The sequence below is a fragment of the Microcaecilia unicolor genome, chromosome 3 (assembly GCF_901765095.1).
Source record: "Microcaecilia unicolor chromosome 3, aMicUni1.1, whole genome shotgun sequence".
Lineage (NCBI taxonomy): Eukaryota > Metazoa > Chordata > Amphibia > Gymnophiona > Siphonopidae > Microcaecilia > Microcaecilia unicolor.
The window spans coordinates 479,906,049-479,924,198 of NC_044033.1; the positions used below are offsets into that span (position 1 = coordinate 479,906,049).

The 18,150-nt window shown below is 43.0% G+C and overlaps 1 protein-coding gene across 1 annotated transcript in view; it reads left to right on the top strand.

Moving 5' to 3' along the window:
- LOC115467239 (CD109 antigen-like) overlaps positions 1–18,150 on the top strand; it is a 175,772-nt gene that overhangs the window by 58,228 nt on the left and 99,394 nt on the right. The window contains exons 9-11 of the mRNA XM_030199045.1: positions 1,054–1,189; positions 6,031–6,137; positions 16,553–16,786. Of these exons, the coding sequence (XP_030054905.1) occupies positions 1,054–1,189; positions 6,031–6,137; positions 16,553–16,786 (477 nt within the window). The remainder of the gene's footprint in view (positions 1–1,053; positions 1,190–6,030; positions 6,138–16,552; positions 16,787–18,150) is intronic.

An 18,150-nucleotide genomic window follows, 5' to 3' on the forward strand; every position in this document is an offset into this window, starting at 1 on the left:
TATAGAATACATTTTGGTTTCTGCATGGATTTTCAGGTGCCATATATAGAATCCCAGAGTGTATGTATGCAAGACCTTAAAATTTACTGCACAAGGGTTTAATAGCCCTATGGATGTTAGAAATCAAGATGCGCCTAGGTTTTTTTTTTTTTCATACTGTTTTCCTTGTATGCACTTTTGCCAGTGTTTTCTGTATTGAATCCTTTGCTCTTCAACTTGGAAAAGAGACGGATGAGGGGAGATATGATTGAGGTCTACAAAATCTTGAGTGGTGTAGAGCGAGTAGAAGTAAATCGATTTTTTTACTCATGTCAAAAGTTCAAAGACTACGGGACACTCAAGAAAGTTACATGGAAATACTTTTAATCAAATAGGAGGAAATATTTTTTCACTCAACAAATAGTTAAGCTCTGGAACTCTTTGCCGGAGGATGTAGTAACAGTGGTTAGCGTATCTGGGTTTAAAAAAGGTTCAGACAAGTTCCTTGAGGAAAAGTCCATAGTCTGCTATTGAGATAGATATGGGGAAGCTACTGCTTGCCCTGGGATTGGTAAAATGGAGTGTTGCCACGATTTGGGTTTCTGCCAGGTACTTGTAACCTGGCTTGGCCACTGTTGGAAGCAGAAGACTGGGCTAGATGGACCATTGGTCTGACCCAGTATGGCTACTCTTACGTTCTTATGTAATTGTTTTGTGATTTATTATTGTATTTTTTCTTCGGATCATCATCAAGTTATACTTCATGTGAAGAGATAACTGTATAATAAAAAATGTACACAGTTGATTGTACATGCATAGATTCATAGGTATGTGTGGACAATGTGATTTGTGGACACTTTCAACTTTTACGCACCCAACAAACCAAATCTGTGCTCATGAATGTGCACTGCTTGTATGCAGTTATACAGTAAAATTGGTTTTATGTAAAGAAATGGTTAATAACAAAGCACCTTCCCCCCAGGCTGGGAAACTCAAACAAGAAGCTCACAAATTAAACAAAATCACAGTAACCCACAGCCTGATGTAAAGTTATATTGTGTTTCGATGTTGCAGATTTCTGGAGCCGTAAATTTCAGTTTTAGCTATGAAGAAATGAAAGCTATAGTCCAGCGGTATTTTGCCATCAATATGACAGAAATCAGATTGACTAAGGTGAACATAACGGCTACAGTAACTGATGCTCTCACAGGTATTATATTTTTGTTTTACTGGCTATGAAACAAAGGAAAAAAAGAGGTGATAGTGCCCTTGGATAAGTCTCTGGTGAGACCTTATTTAGAATACTGTTAGGCATATTTTCAAAGCACTTAGCCTTCCAAAGTTCCATAGGTTTCTATGGAACTTTGGAAGGCTAAGTGCGTGCACTTGTGGAGACCACATCTACAAAAAAATATAAACAGGATGGAGTCGGTCAATGGTCTCTTTCATAAAGTGTATGGGGACAGACTTAAGGCTCTCAATATGTATACTTTGGAAGAAAGGCGGGAGAGAGGGGATATGATAGAGACATTTAAATACCTCTGTAGCGTTATTGTACAGGAGGTGAGTCTCTTTCAAATGAAGGAAAACTCTGGAATGAGAGGGCATAGGATAAAGTTTATGAGGTTATAGGCTCAGGAGTAATCTATGGAAATACTTTTTCACAGAAAGGGTGGTGGATGGGTGGAATCGCCTTCGACGAGGACTGTATGTTTCTGAATTTAAGAAAGTGTGGGACAGGCACTTGGGATCTCTTAGGGAAAGGAGGAGATAGTGGTTGCTGTGGATGTGCAGACTGGATGGGCCATTTGGCTCTTGTCTGCCGTCATAAGTACATAAGTAGTGCCATACTGGGAAAGACCAAAGGTCCATCTAGCCCAGCATCCTGTCACCGACAGTGGCCAATCCAGGTCAAGGGCACCTGGCACGCTCCCCAAACGTAAAAACATTCCAGACAAGTTATACCTAAAAATGAGGAATTTTTCCAGTCCATTTAATAGCGGTCTATGGACTTGTCCTTTAGGAATCTATCTAACCCCTTTTTAAACTCCGTCAAGCTAACCGCCCGTACCACGTTCTCCGGCAATGAATTCCAGAGTCTAATTACACGTTGGGTGAAGAAAAATTTTCTCCGATTCGTTTTAAATTTACCACACTGTAGCTTCAACTCATGCCCTCTAGTCCTAGTATTTTTGGATAGCGTGAACAGTCGCTTCACATCCACCCGATCTATTCCACTCATTATTTTATACACTTCTATCATATCTCCCCTCAGCCGTCTCTTCTCCAAGCTGAAAAGCCCTAGCCTTCTCAGCCTCTCTTCATAGGAAAGTCGTCCCATCCCCACTATCATTTTCGTCGCCCTTCGCTGTACCTTTTCCAATTCTACTATATCTTTTTTGAGATACGGAGACCAGTACTGAACACAATACTCCAGGTGCGGTCGCACCATGGAGCGATACAACGGCATTATAACATCCGCACACCTGGACTCCATACCCTTCTTAATAACACCCAACATTCTATTCGCTTTCCTAGCCGCAGCAGCACACTGAGCAGAAGGTTTCAGCGTATCATCGACGACGACACCCAGATCCCTTTCTTGATCCGTAACTCCTAACGCGGAACCTTGCAAGACGTAGCTATAATTCGGGTTCCTCTTACCCACATGCATCACTTTGCACTTGTCAACATTGAACTTCTCAAGTTTCTAGATTTCTAGATTTCTCGGTTTACTTGCCAGGAAAAGCTGTTACAAAAATAAACAGTATCTGGTGTTTCATATTCAGAGCAGTCTGTGATTTGTGTATTCCATTGAATAAAATATGGAACTGGAGCTGACTAGGGGTGTACTTTTACCATCTTAAGAGGTCCTTTTACTAAACTGAGGTAAGCAGTAGTGTGTGCTTACTGCAGCTTAAAAGGGCTTACCGCAGATGCGCTGAGGCATCCCACAGTAATTTTGCAATCTACATGTGCAAACCATGCACTAAAAAATAGCCCTAGCGTGCAGGAAAGACATAAGGACACACTAAGGTCACTTTTTAGCACAGCTTAGTGGAGAAGTGGCCTAGTGGTTAGGGCACCAGTTTTGAAATCCAGAGGTGGCCAGTTCAAATCCCATCACCATGCCTTGTGATCTTGGGCAAGTCACTTAACCCTCCATTGCCTCAGGTACAAACTTAGATTGTGAGTCCTCCTGGGACAGAGAAATATCCAGGGGACAGAGAAATATCCAGTGTACTTGAATGTAACTCACCTTGAGCTACTACTGAAAAAGGTGTGAGCAAAATGTAAATAAATAAAATAAATGCTCTGTGCTTTCAAAACAAGGATATCATGTTAGTGCACACTCAGGGGCCCTTGCACTAAAATTTGCAGTTACCATGGCTTAATGTGGGATTTTAACACATGGTAACTTCAAATTTTACATGGTAACTTTTCTGGGGTGTTCCCACTATTTTTATTGCAGGTTGTGTATTATTGTTCCTATTAGCACCTGGTAAATGCTGAGAGTTAATGCGGGACCATGTACTGCCTCCTATTTAGGAGGCAGGAGCATAGCTACAATTGAGCAAGACCAGCAAAATGCCTAGGGCTGCCCAATGGTAGGGTCCTCTTGAAGTTGCACCTTCCCACGTTGTTCCCCACATCCGGGTCCAGCATTGCTCGAGCTCCCCACCCCCTGCCACTCCTCCACATGTGACAGACAGAGAAATGAAACTTGCCTCTCTAGCCAGTGGAGCACTTCCTATGCATGTCCCACCTCTCTGATGCATTTCTCTGTGAGCAGGACATGGCAGAAGAGAGACCCCACCAGCCAGAGAGACAGAATTCAGTGCTGTGTGTGGAGGATTGGCAGGGAGGAGCTGGACCGGGGGTGGGGGGAGCAGGAGTAATGCCAGATCCATGTGGCTGGAGGGGGACAAGAATGGAGATATACCAGACCCAGACACTGGGGGCGGGCGATGGAGAGATGCCAAACTGGCCAGCGGGGGTAGGGAGGGAGAAAAGATGCTGGATTTGGGAGAAACAGAGGGAAAATTGAGAGACCTGAAGCAAAAGGGAAGGGGAAGAGAGAAGAGCGATGGTGGAGTGGAGGGGGGAAGAGAGATGGAGGAAAGGGGAGGGAAAAGAGAGAAGGCGATGCTGGGTGAGGGGGGGGGGGGGCTAAGAAAGAGATTGAACCACAGGAGAGAGGTGGACACATGCTGGACCAACAGTGGAAGGGAGAGAGAGAGAGAGAGAGACCATATGAGGGGGAGGGTGCAGGACGAAGAGAAGAGAGTAGCTGGACATGGGGAGGAACAGGGACACAGAAGATGTGCTGGCCCTGGAGGGAACATAGGGGACTCAGAGGGGCAATACTGGACACAATGGGAGAGCACAAGAAGAAGGATAGGGACATAGAGGGGTATGCTGGACAGGACAGAGAGAAGAGATACTGAATGTGGGTGGAGGATAGTGATGGACACAGAGGGGAGATGCTGGACAGAATGAATAGGGACAAACAGAAAAGATGAATGCTGGACATAGAGAGAGAAGAAATGTCCAAAGGATAGGAGACCCTGGAGAAAGTTAAGAAAAACAGAGAAAAGCAGAAGAGAGACACTAGGACGAAAGCATTGCTTAGACAACAAAGGGAGAAGAAAAGTATTTTTTTCTGAGTTTCCTGTTATATGTCAGCTGTGGGAAAGGCATCCTCCTCCTCCCCCTCTCCACCAGTCCCCACTACCTTGAGAGCAATGGTGTTATACAGGGCTCATCTCAGTTTTCTGCCCAGGTCCCATTCAGTCCTAGCTACACCACTGTTAGGAGGCAGTAAGTGGTCCCATGTTAACTCTGTACTTTTCAACATTTACACAATTTACAAGACCTCCTGCCCTTTACCCATCCTAGAGGCCGGTAATAACCCAAGGCTGCTCCTTATACCTCTGATCACAGTTCTTATCCCTTCAGGCACAGACCCTTTAGGTTGTACTTCTTTTTAGAATGGAGGAGTAGCCTAGTGGTTAGTGCAGTGGACTTTGATCCTGGGGAGCTGAGTTCAGTTCCCACTGCAGCTCCTTGTGTCACTTAACCCTCCATTGCCCCAGGTACAAATATAAGTACCTGTATATAATATGTAAGCCGCATTGAGCCTGCCATGAGTGAGAAAGCGCAGGGTACAAATGTAACAAAAAAAATATCAAGTCCCATTTCCCTTTCCCCTTTTAGCGATACACTTCTTGAACTGCACACTGGCCTTGAACAGGCTTCCCCTGTCCTAGTTCCTCCTTTCAGGCTGGGCTCCCCTTACCCACCCTATGCTCTCACACCTTCACAGTTGCCACTGTGAAGGGCAGCAACTACTCCTTAACTCAGCCTGATCTTATTTAGCCACTTTGGGATCCCCCCTCTTCACCAAAGGTCCCAGCAGGGGTAGAGGCCACCAAAGACCACTTTCCCCCACAAATCAGAGCCTGTATCACCTCCAGCCCCACCTCCCTTAACAACTAACAAACCTACTTTTTTTCTGCAGTTTATTCGAACACCATACACCTTGGGCTGGGCTTCCCTCCCACCCAAGGACATCCCACTCTCTTCTCCCAATGACTCCAGGGAAAGCTGCCATCACTCAGTAATCCCCATATAATGGGAGATTACTCTTAGGATAGGTATTTTTCTGCTCAGACTTAACCAAACGCTGAATATTGGTGTTTTCTGGTTATCTTTAAGCCATGCCCCTGGAATGTCTTCAATTCTTCTCATACTACACGAGTTGCCTAATTAAAATGTAACAGCCAGAGGTTCCAGATTTTAACATTTAAAGATTTATCCAGTTAACTGTCAAAGTTAATTGGATAATTCTTCTGAACATTGACTGTATGTTTCTAGTGAAGAGAAAGTAAAACACGAATTACTCAAATTTGGTAGTAGTACACATAGCAAAGACTAACCTTGTAGAGTTTTCTTAAAATGTTTTTGTCCATCCTTCCCCCCACCCCCAGCAAAAAAAAAGAATAATAATAACATAAGCAGGCTCTCAGAATCTTTTGTGTCTTGTTGCAGGTATCACCATAAATCAAACAAGCTACTTCAGCATTGAGGACTCTGTATATGCCATAACTTTCTATGAGACCTCTCCCATTAGACCTTCTTTCAACTACACAGGAAAGGTAAACATAATGGGGAGATAATCTCAGGGTACTGGAGGGCATCAGATCTTCATGGACAGGTCAAACAAGTGAAATTTTATAACTTTCACCACCCCATGTTCTACATCTGTTGTTCTAATTGTGCAAATCACTGAAAACAATGGAATGGAAATTGTAATATTACTGGTTTTACCTATCCTTGACACAAAATCATCATTTTTGATGATCGCAGGAGCACGGCGGCAGTTCCCACCCCCAGCGTGCACCATTTCTGGCACTACAAAAAAATTCTATTTTTGTAGCTCCAGTGCTTACCTGGTGGTAATTGGTCAGCGCCCCGTGTTCCCCCTGAAATGGCCGCACAGCAAGTGGGTCACTTACCGCATGGCCATTTCATTTTGTGAAAAAAAGAGACAGCCTAGCCTTTTACCCGTTGCTGTAAAAGGGGGACTCGGTGCATGTCAAAAACATATGTTGATGCTAGCCCACGCCCCCTTTTACCACAGCTTAGTAAAAGGATCCCTGTATTAAAACAATATCTTGGTATAAAACGAAAGGGGTGAGAGTGTGTTCAGTATCAAGCATAAGAGTTAGGTTCCTAAATTAGTTTCTTTGAAAATTGACTAGAGTGGTGTGTCTAAATTAGGGACCCTTTTACTAATGTAACCCTATGGGTTAAAGTTTAAAAAAATTACCTGGCTCCTTCTGGATCTGATGTGGAGACAGTGAGCAGTGCAAAGGCTTGTGCTGGGCTTGTGCTATGTATGACATAGACAGAGTTCCAAATGTTACTGTTAGGCAGTTGGGAGGTAAGGATAGAGCAGAGCAGACATATGTTAGCTGTCTGTCTCTAGCTTTAGTGAAAATCTGTAAAAAAAAACAGATTTGAGAGGGTTGGGAAGGTAATGGTTGAATGTGAAGTGAGTGCCTGTTAGTATTAACTTAATTTTAAAAAGCCAGACGCGGATAAAGGGCTTTAGTGAGAGACTGGGTTACCTGACAGTTTGAGAAAACAAAATATGAGTTGTATCTAAATCCTGTTAGTGTAATAATGTTAGTTATAAACTGACAAAGCAGGATTTTAGTTTGATAAAGTGCTTATTTCATATATTAACATAAGTGCTGATAGGATTAAAGTACCAATGCTTTATCAAGTCTGTTTAATTTGATAAGGAGTATTTAAGGTGAGAAGTTTCATTAGAATTGTGGAACACAATTCTTTGAAGAAAAAGGTATTTGTACACTATATTGAGGGGACAGAGGTATAGAAAAATTGGAAGCAATTTTACTTTTAAAGAAGTCTATGCTTCCAGTGATTCAAGGTAGAGCTTCACATTCACTTAATGGTTTTTTTAAAGTAATGGTGGGAGGGACAGAATAGGGAAACTCAATTATATGTTTTTTTTGAAAGGGACAGCTAGTTAGGAAAGTGTTTAAAGTTTGATGAAAATGGGTTATTGCCTATCAGTCAGGGATTAGGGTTTTCTATTATTGATTTAATTAAAAGCTTAGGATAGTAGGTACAGTCCCTGGCCAGGGATCAACGTGACAACTCATCAAATGGTACCCACCGTCCACGGAGAAAGAAAAGAAAGAAAGCTGACACAGTCAAACTTAGAAAAAGTATCCTTTTGAGTATCACAAAAGTAAGAGAGAATGAAGAGGACAGAATTGTAGAATATATACTTACCTGAGATCCGTCTGAAGAGGAACCTGGAAAGAAAAATAAACAAAGGATCAATTCTTGACAGTACACCATTACTAAGCTAATTTAATTGCATGCATGTTTGGTTTAGGAGTTAATTGAAGAGATACTTATCTGATATTGATATTTTTCTGGACAAAGAAACCTGGGGAGGGAATAGAAAACAAACGTTAGAATTTTCTGTTGTTAAACCTTGTGAATGTTTTTTTATTAGGTAATTGAAAATAGGGGGTATTAGGAAATTTAAACACAGAATTTTAGGTGTTAGAATGTTTCTGTGAATAGAGTCATTAGTGAATTCTTATTATTTGAGCTGAAGTTTTTTTGTTTAAATAAAAATTCTCTTAAAAAAAAAACATTTCCATCTTGATCTGATATTTTTTTTTTTGTGTTGCTCCCTCTGTTCCTGAGAAATTTCCTGAGTGCCTGGCTCGACTACATTAAAGAGGCACTCAGACTTCCTTGTTCGGAGGTTAAATTTTCAGGAGGGGGGCGGGGCTTACACTAAGCCTCAGTAAGTTTTGCACTTATCGCATGATTAACCCAAAAACTAATGGGCAGGTAAGTACTAAACCTGTGTGGCAAATGCATGGTCTGTGTCCTGAATTTGCTCTGCATTTACCACACATGATAGTTAGGTAACACAACATAGGCACCATGTTACATGCAGTGCCAGATAGCGTGTGTGCTTCTGCATTATCATGCACTATATATAACGTAGTGGGGACCCACAGAAAATAAAGGAATGCCATGGGGCACACCAACCCCCCCCCCAAACATGCTCCTGAGCCCAGCCCATATTTCTGGCCCCCCCAAATGATCTAGTCACCCCCACTGCCTGATCACCTCCCCAACACCCTCTGCATACACCGATGTCAACCTTGACAGTCTCCCCAACACCTGTCATGTCTCCAACACTACCTGCATACCCTGATGCCAACCCCAATAGTCCACCCCCCCAATCATCTCCTCAATACTCCCTACAAAACCTGATGTCATCCCCAACAGTTCCCATGTACCCTGATGACAATTTGGTCCCCTCTCCACATAAAATCCCTGCTCCCGATTCAAAACCCCACCTCCTCCACATATCAAGTCCCCCAGACCCCTTCCTTCCCCCACCCCCAACCTATCCCTGGGGACCCACCTAGGGTCTTCAGTGCTACTTCAGAGGGATTAGATTGTAAGCTCTTTGAGCAGGGACTGTCTTTCTTCTATGTTTGTGCAGCGCTGTGTATGCCTTGTAGCGCTATAGAAATGCTAAATAGTAGTAGTAGTAGTAGTAGGATGGGCAGCAATGATTGTTTTTGCTGCCACCAGAGCTTGTGCCATCATCCAATATATTCCACATAATTAAACCAACTACCAACCGCAACACCGCGGTGCTAACAGAACACGAATCAATGACAGATCTAATTTCTAACGGCTATTGTAACATGTGTACCTGAAGTAACTTGTAACCCACATTATACCGACCACCTAATTGGAAAATGTGGGGTACAAATGCATGCATGCATAAATAAATAAATATATGGGACGTCTGCTCCTTAGCAATAGGTTGACAGAGGTGACCAGGGGGTGAGGAGAGTGCCAGAGCAGTGATTGGGGTATGCAGGAAGGGATTTGGACCTGGGAGAGTTAAAGAAGGGACCTGACCTCAGGAGAGGGGTTCAGAAGGCCAGGGGTTTAAGCAATGGCATTTCTAAGATGTCTGCAGCTGCACTGGATGCCTCTTCTCAAGGCGGCAGTAAGTTTGGTTGTGCTATTAGCATTCCTGACAGCAAGTGTAGGGTAACGGCCCACGCACTAGTTGTCACAGCCAGCCACTCCTCTTGCCATCCATGTCCTACCCAGATTCCTTCCTCTCCCACGTTGAGTAGCTAATGTGAGGATTTTACTGCAGCCACTGCATTTTTAATGCAGAACACAGTAGTGCAGTTCTGTGTTAAGGTCTACCACATAGCAAATCCCGTAATAGCAGCTGAATGCAGCTTAGTATAAGGACTCCTTAATACTCAAAATTTTAGTAAATTTCTACATATAATGGCCTAAAAAGTAGATGGCAACAGGGGCAGATTTAGGAAAAAAAAGTTAGCACTAGAAGGGCAGTTCTATAACTGGGTGCCTGGTAGGATTCTATTCTATACAGGAAAGAAGGCATAAATATTAGCCCCCATTTTATAGACTTGCCCCTTAGGCACCTAAATTAGGCTCCTAAATCTAGGCAAATGAATAGAAAGCAGAAATTTTCGAGCATAACTAAGCTTCTGAATTATACCGAATCTTCAGCTGAAAAAACTTAGACTCCTATGTTTGGTTGAAAATAGGCCACAGTGGTGCATTTGCGTTTGACAGAAGCATGTAAATCATGTTAGTGCTTTTACCATTTCCCTGTTGCTCCGCACAACCTATAGGTGTCTTTGTTGTTTGAAGCAAGATTGTATCCATTCATTGATTTGACTGACATAATACTGGCATTTGTTACTGCACCAGACACCTGACGCAGGCAGTTTTCGCCAAAACACAGACCGTGTCGGGTCTATTCAATAAATTTGACAACCCCCCTATTCTTGATGGCGCCTTTTAGGCCTCTGGTCCTGTTTGGGTGTGCTTTGAAGAATTCCCTCTCAGATATCCACTGGTTTAAAATAGGGGACACTTAAAGGCACCGACAATGAGCAGTGACAGAGGTGGAAACAAAATCTGGGCCAGGCAATACTTTTCTGAAGACCCAGAAATGCTGTGTGCATGCATAAAACAAATCAAAGAAAATATTTCTTCACTCAACATGTAATTAAACTCTGGAATTCATTGCTGAGAATGCGGTAAAAGTAGTTAGCTTACCAGGGTTTAAAAATTGTTTGGATAATTTCCTAAAAGAAAAGTCCATAAACAATTATTAAGATGGACTTGGGAAAATCTATCGCTTATTTCTAGGATAAGCAGCATAAAACCAGTTTTTCTACTGGGATCTCGCCAGGTACTTGTGACCTCGATTTGCCACTGTGTGAAACAGGATACTGGGCTTGATGGACCTTATACATAGTAACATAGTAACATAGTAGATGACGGCAGAAAAAGACCTGCACGGTCCATCTAGTCTGCCCACGATAAACTCATATGTGTATACCTTACCCTGATTTGTACCTGTCTTTTCCAGGGCACAGCCGTATAAATCTGTGCAGCAGTATTTCCCATCTCCCAACCACCAGTCCCTCCTCCCATCACCGGCTCCGGCACAGACCCCGTATAAAAAGTCTGCCCTCCCCCATCCTAGCCTCTCAACCACCAACCCCTCTTCCCCCTGCCTCCCAATTTCAGTTAAGCTTCTGTGGATCCATTCCTTCTGCACAGGATTCCTTTATGCCTGTCCCACGCATGCTTGAATTCCGTTACCGTTTTCATCTCCACCACCTCCCGCGGGAGGGCATTCCAAGCGTTCACCACCCTCTCCGTGAAGAAATACTTCCTGACATCTTTCCTGAGTCTGCCCCCCTTCAATCTCATTTCATGTCCTCTCGTTCTACCGCCTTCCCATCTCCGGAAAAGATTCGTTTGCGGATTAATACCTTTCAAATATTTGAACGTCTGTATCATATCACCCCTGTTCCTCCTTTCCTCCAGAGTATACATGTTCAGGTCAGCAAGCCTCTCTTCATACGTCTTGGAACGCAACTCCCATACCATCCTCGTAGCTTTTCTTTGCACCGCTTCCATTTTTTTAACATCCTTCGCAAGGTACGGCCTCCAAAACTGAACACAATACTCCAGGTGGGGCCTCACCAACGTCTTATACAGGGGCATTAAAACCTCCTTTTTTCTGCTGGTCACACCTCTCTCTATACAGCCTAGCAACCTTCTCGCTACGGCCACCGCCTTGTCGCACTGTTTCATCGCCTTCAGGTCCTCAGATACTATCACCCCAAGATCCCTCTCCCCGTCCGTGTCTATCAGGCTCTCCCCACCTAACACATACGCCTCCCTTGGATTTCTACTCCCTAAGTGCATCACTTTGCATTTCTTCGCATTGAATTTTAATTGCCAAACGTTAGACCATTTTTCCAGCTTCTTCAGATCTTTTTTCATGTTTTCCACTCCCTCCGGGGTGTCCACTCTGTTGCAAATCTTGGTGTCATCCGCAAAAAGGCAAACTTTACCTTGTAACTCTTCGGCAATGTCACTCACAAATATATTGAACAGAATGGGCCCCAGCACCGATCCCTGAGGCACTCCACTACTCACCTTTCCCTCCTCCGAGCGAACTCCATTTACCACCACCCTCTGGCGTCTGCCTGTCAACCAGTTCCTAATCCAGTTTACCACTTCGGGTCCTATCTTCAGCCCTTCTAGTTTATTCAAGAGCCTCCTGTGGGGAACCGTGTCAAAAGCCTTGCTGAAATCTAAGTAGATGACGTCCATAGCCCGTCCTTGATTTAATTCTCCCGTCACCCAGTCAAAGAATTCAATGAGATTCGTTTGGCACGACTTCCCTTTGGTGAAACCATGTTGTCTGGGATCTTGCAACTTATTGGCTTCCAGGAAATTCACTATCCTTTCCTTCAGCATGGCTTCCATTACTTTTCCAATAACCGAAGTGAGGCTTACCGGCCTGTAGTTTCCAGCTTCTTCCCTATCCCCACTTTTGTGAAGAGGGACCACCTCCGCCGTTCTCCAATCCCTCGGAACCTCTCCCGTCTCCAAGGATTTATTAAACAAATCTTTAAGAGGACCCGCCAGAACCTCTCTGAGTTCCCTCAGTATTCTGGGGTGGATCCCGTCCGGCCCCATGGCTTTGTCCACATTTAGCTTTCCAAGTTGTTCATATACACTCTCTTCCGTGAACGGTGCTTTATCCAGTTCATTTTCAGGTGTACTTTTGCCAGTCCCTCTCGGTCCTTCCCCAGGATTTTCTTCAGTAAAAACAGAACAAAAGTATCTATTTAGCAAATTGGCTTTTTCTTCATCATTTTCTACATAGCGTTTTGCTGTATCTTTTAGTCTTACAATCCCCTTTTTAGTCTTTCTCCTTTCACTAATATACCTGTTGTTAATTATGTTGTTATGGCACCTAGTATGGCACTTATGATCTTATGACAGCATGTAGGAGGCTTGTGCCGTCTCATGATCCAAAGATGTTGCGTTACCTAGTTCTAGGCTGGAACAGTGTGGATTTGTAGTGCCTGATCTTGTCCATTGAAATCAGAGCTACAAGTTCCATAGTGCACCAGGATTAGGTGGTCCCAATGAACAAAAATGGAAAATATGGTGATACCTTTTTACTGAACTAACTTAATACATTTTTGACTAACATTTGGAGGCTAAAACCTTCTTTAGGTTAGGGTAGTACGCTTCTGTTATGTATTCTTAGTCCAACAGAAAGGTTTCACCTTATTTTCTGATTTTTTCCTTTTTTATTTAATAACCTGTAAAGTGGACTAACACAGCCATCATAATACTTTAATCCTAAATTTAAAATAATTTTTTTTTTTACCTTTGTTGTCTGACTATTTAATTTTTCTAATTATGTTGGTCTGTCTCTGGTTTCTGCTTTCTTCTATCTTTTCTCAACTCTTTCCAAGGATCTCCTGTCCATCTGTCATTTTTTTTTACTCTCCTTCTGTCTTCTTCATCTCCTCCACTACATCTAGTTCCAACAATGATTTGTTCATAAGTACATAAGTACATAAGTAGTGCCATACTGGGAAAGACCAAAGGTCCATCTAGCCCAGCATCCTGTCACCGACAGTGGCCAATCCAGGTCAAGGGCACCTGGCACGCTCCCCAAACGTAAAAACATTCCAGACAAGTTATACCTAAAAATGCGGAATTTTTCCAAGTCCATTTAATAGCGGTCTATGGACTTGTCCTTTAGGAATCTATCTAACCCCTTTTTAAACTCCGTCAAGCTAACCGCCCGTACCACGTTCTCCGGCAACGAATTCCAGAGTCTAATTACACGTTGGGTGAAGAAAAATTTTCTCCGATTCGTTTTAAATTTACCACACTGTAGCTTCAACTCATGCCCTCTAGTCCTAGTATTTTTGGATAGCGTGAACAGTCGCTTCACATCCACCCGATCCATTCCACTCATTATTTTATACACTTCTATCATATCTCCCCTCAGCCGTCTCTTCTCCAAGCTGAAAAGCCCTAGCCTTCTCAGCCTCTCTTCATAGGAAAGTCGTCCCATCCCCACTATCATTTTCGTCGCCCTTCGCTGTACCTTTTCCAATTCTACTATATCTTTTTTGAGATACGGAGACCAGTACTGAACACAATACTCCAGGTGCGGTCGCACCATGGAGCGATACAACGGCATTATAACATCCGCACACCTGGACTCCATACCCTTCCTAATAACACCCAACATTCTATTCGCTTTCCTAGCCGCAGCAGCACACTGAGCAGAAGGTTTCAGCGTATCATCGACGACGACACCCAGATCCCTTTCTTGATCCGTAACTCCTAACGCGGAACCTTGCAAGACGTAGCTATAATTCGGGTTCCTCTTACCCACATGCATCACTTTGCACTTGTCAACATTGAACTTCATCTGCCACTTGCACGCCCATTCTCCCAGTCTCGCAAGGTCCTCCTGTAATCGTTCACATTCCTCCTGCGACTTGACGACCCTGAATAATTTTGTGTCATCGGCGAATTTAATTACCTCACTAGTTATTCCCATCTCTAGGTCATTTATAAATACATTAAAAAGCAACGGACCCAGCACAGACCCCTGCGGGACCCCACTAACTACCCTCCTCCACTGAGAATACTGGCCACGCAATCCTACTCTCTGCTTCCTATCTTTCAACCAGTTCTTAATCCATAATAATACCCTACCTCCGATTCCATGACTCTGCAATTTCTTCAGGAGTCTTTCGTGCGGCACTTTGTCAAACGCCTTCTGAAAATCCAGATATACAATATCAACCGGCTCCCCATTGTCCACATGTTTGCTTACCCCCTCAAAAAAATGCATTAGATTGGTGAGGCAAGACTTCCCTTCACTAAATCCGTGCTGACTTTGTCTCATCAGTCCATGTTTTTGTATATGCTCTGCAATTTTATTCCTTTCAGCTTTCTTCCATTTTTTTCTACCACTTTATCTACTTAAATTTCATTAATTCTTATTATTCAGTCTTCACGCTCTCTCTTACCACAGTTTTTCATCTTTTCCCTTCACCCCCCCCCCATTCCCCTTCTTATTTCCCAGTTTTTCACCAACTCTTTCTTCTCCCTCCCTGCCAACTAGGCTCTCTTTACCTCCCACCCCCTGATATCCAGGCTCTTTCCACCTTCCTGCCTCACCATTCAGCATTTTCTCTCTCTACCCCTGCCATCCAGCATTGCCTCTGTCTGTCTGTCTGTCTCTGTCCCTGGCATGCAGCATTACTCATCTCTTCCTCCACATCAGCATTACTGCTGTCTAACTCTCTCCCCTTCCTATGCATTATTGCGTCCCCTCTCTCCATCCCACCCAGCTTTGCCTTTCCCTCTCTCCACTCCCCTCTCCTCCCATCCAGTATTTCCCCAATTTTTTCTGTCTTTTCCACCATCTAGTATTGCCCCATTTCTCTCCCTCTACTCTCCTGTGCAGTATTGCACCTATCTCTCTGTCTCTTCCCACCAGTCCTGCATTTTCTTCAATAGTTTTGTTAACTTGTAAGCAGTATAAATAAATAAATATATAAATAAAAATGTAAAATTAATAAATAAGAAACATTTGGATGTGTTCTCCTGTGACTCCATTGTTACATGAATTATTTTTGTACCCTTCTAGCCTGGTAAATAAAATGTGAATATTATGTATGCAGGGGGTGAGGATTGAAACTGAGTGATAATATTGGGCTCAATATTCAAAGGCTTCTATCTGGTTAAACGCCACTGAGCTTCCTCTAACTGGCCATTCCCTAACCGGCTGGGTTAGGGACAGTCTGAGGGAGGAGTTTGAGCGGAACTGCAACTTAGCTGGTTAGCGGTGATATTTAATCTACTAACCATAAGTATGCGGATAAGGTCAGGACAATGAAAAAGCTATCCTAACTTTATCCACTGAGTTAACCAGGCCCCAGTCTGAATGCATTTATATTTATTAAAACCTTGCTATACCGCTTGTATCAAACCAATGGATCTAAGCGGTGTACGAATCTAAATCAATAGAAAAGAATGCCATTGGGTATAGGAAAAAATGGTGAACCAATGTCACAAACAGAAACACACAGAACAGTCAGATAGAAAGAGAGAATATTCAATCATCAAGCATAAAAGCCAGAAGACATTTCACAGGTCAGCATCCCCCAGCCAACTCTAGAGAATAATGATAAAAGCCTGCACAAAATAATGAGTTTTAAGAAGGGGTTTAAAACATGGAAAAGATTTCTTGGAATGCATATGGGGAGGCAGAGAGGTCCATAATGATGGAACAAAAAAATAGAAGGTTGTATGCTTAGAGGATTCTAATTTGGCCACTCTAAGGCCAGGAAGGAGCATACGATTAGTGTCCATGGCTGGTACCTGGATAACGTCCGTGTGACTGCAGATATCTGGATATTCAATGCTGGAAGCCAGACGCCTGGGCATTAATATCCAGGATTATTTTAGCTTGCAGCTGTGAGCTGCTTACCAAGCCATTTACTGCTACAGGCTGAATATTGAGCCCATTGCAGTTAAACCATTCAAAAAAGTGCACTAATGCTGTAGTACCTAATGGTCCGTTTTGTTGTTACAGGTGAAAATATTTAGGCACGATTTCGGACCACTGACACAAGAAGACAGAAGTAAAAAACTGACTATCCAAATAGTTCAATTTAATGAGTCACATGAAGTTCCTTCAAGGTCACTTGCAAACTCATCTGCTTATGGGTCAGGAACTACGGAATTACAGGAATACTTTCTTCCAGAGAATGGGGTTGTTGACATCCAGATCCCAGTGCAGGAAACTACAAGAAGGATATCATTGCAGGTAAATACAGAATGCCTGTGTGAAAGGCTCAGTCATTGTGGAGAAATGGCTGGTTACTTATAATTAGGGATGTGTTGAAACATAGAAGCAGAATATATGATGAGTAGTAATGACCCTAAAGCCCACCTGGTCTGTCAACTTTCCTTTCTGAGTCATTAATACAACTCCTTATTACATTTCTAGGTAATTAAAATGTATAACTTAATACGTTTTGGCAAAAAAATTTGATTGTGATTACTATTTCAGAAAGACATAGCACCTAATATTTAAAACCATTTAAACGGCTAGGAGAGGCTCCTGTCTGTTTAAATGGCTTCCCCAGGAGTATCTGGGGATATTCAGTGGCACATAATCAGTTAGTACCACTGAATATTCCTTCTAACTGGTCATCCCCTAACTGGCTAGGTTAGGGGCAGGCCGAGGGAGGGGCATAGGTGGCGCATAAACTTAACTGGTTAGTAGCGATTTTCAGCTCACTAACTAGCTAAGAAAGTGCATAAAGTTAGGACAGCAAAAGAGCTAAGCCGTGCTAAGCTACCTAAGCTGTGCTAGCATTTTTAGCTCGTGCTAAAAATCAGCTGGCGCTAAATGCTGACATGCCCATAATAGGCATCTCAGCATTTAGAACCAGCTGATTTGTAGCAGGAGCTAAAAACATAGCACTGCCTTGTAAAAGACCACCTTTATGCAGTCAACTTTAACTGGGCACCAGTCTGAATATTGGCCGGCACCCGGTTAACTTCCGAGAGCTGCACATGCCCTGGCATTGAATATTTGGGGTTACTTCAGCCTGCAGCTGTGAGTGGGTCAGATACTGCTTACTGCCACAGGCTGAATATCGGGCAGATAGAATTTACTGTCATCTGCTCTTCACATGGTAGTTTAATTGCACGTCACAGTGGATAGACTATGGACAACCTTTCGCTCACCAACATTTGATACAGTAAACAAAGCTATCAAAAACTTCACCACTGCACACTGTAAACCTGCCCAAGCTATCTACTCAAAACCGTACCAGCGATTTTCACTAAACAAAGCACACTCCATCTAAGATCTATGCTATCACAAGGCCTATTCCCCCTGGCAAAGGCAACATAATGCTTACACCCATACCCACAAACAAAAATCTAAGCACCAGCATAATCACTAACTACAGACCAGTAGCCTCCATACCCTTCATAACCAAAATGATGGAGAGCATTGTTGTCAAGCAACTAATTGACTACTTAAACGACTTCTCAATTCTCCATGAATCACAATCAGGATTTAGACCAGCATACAGTACAGAAACAGTACTCATCACATTAATGGCTAACTTCAGACAAGAGATCAGCAGAAGCAATAAAATCCTCCTACTTCAATTT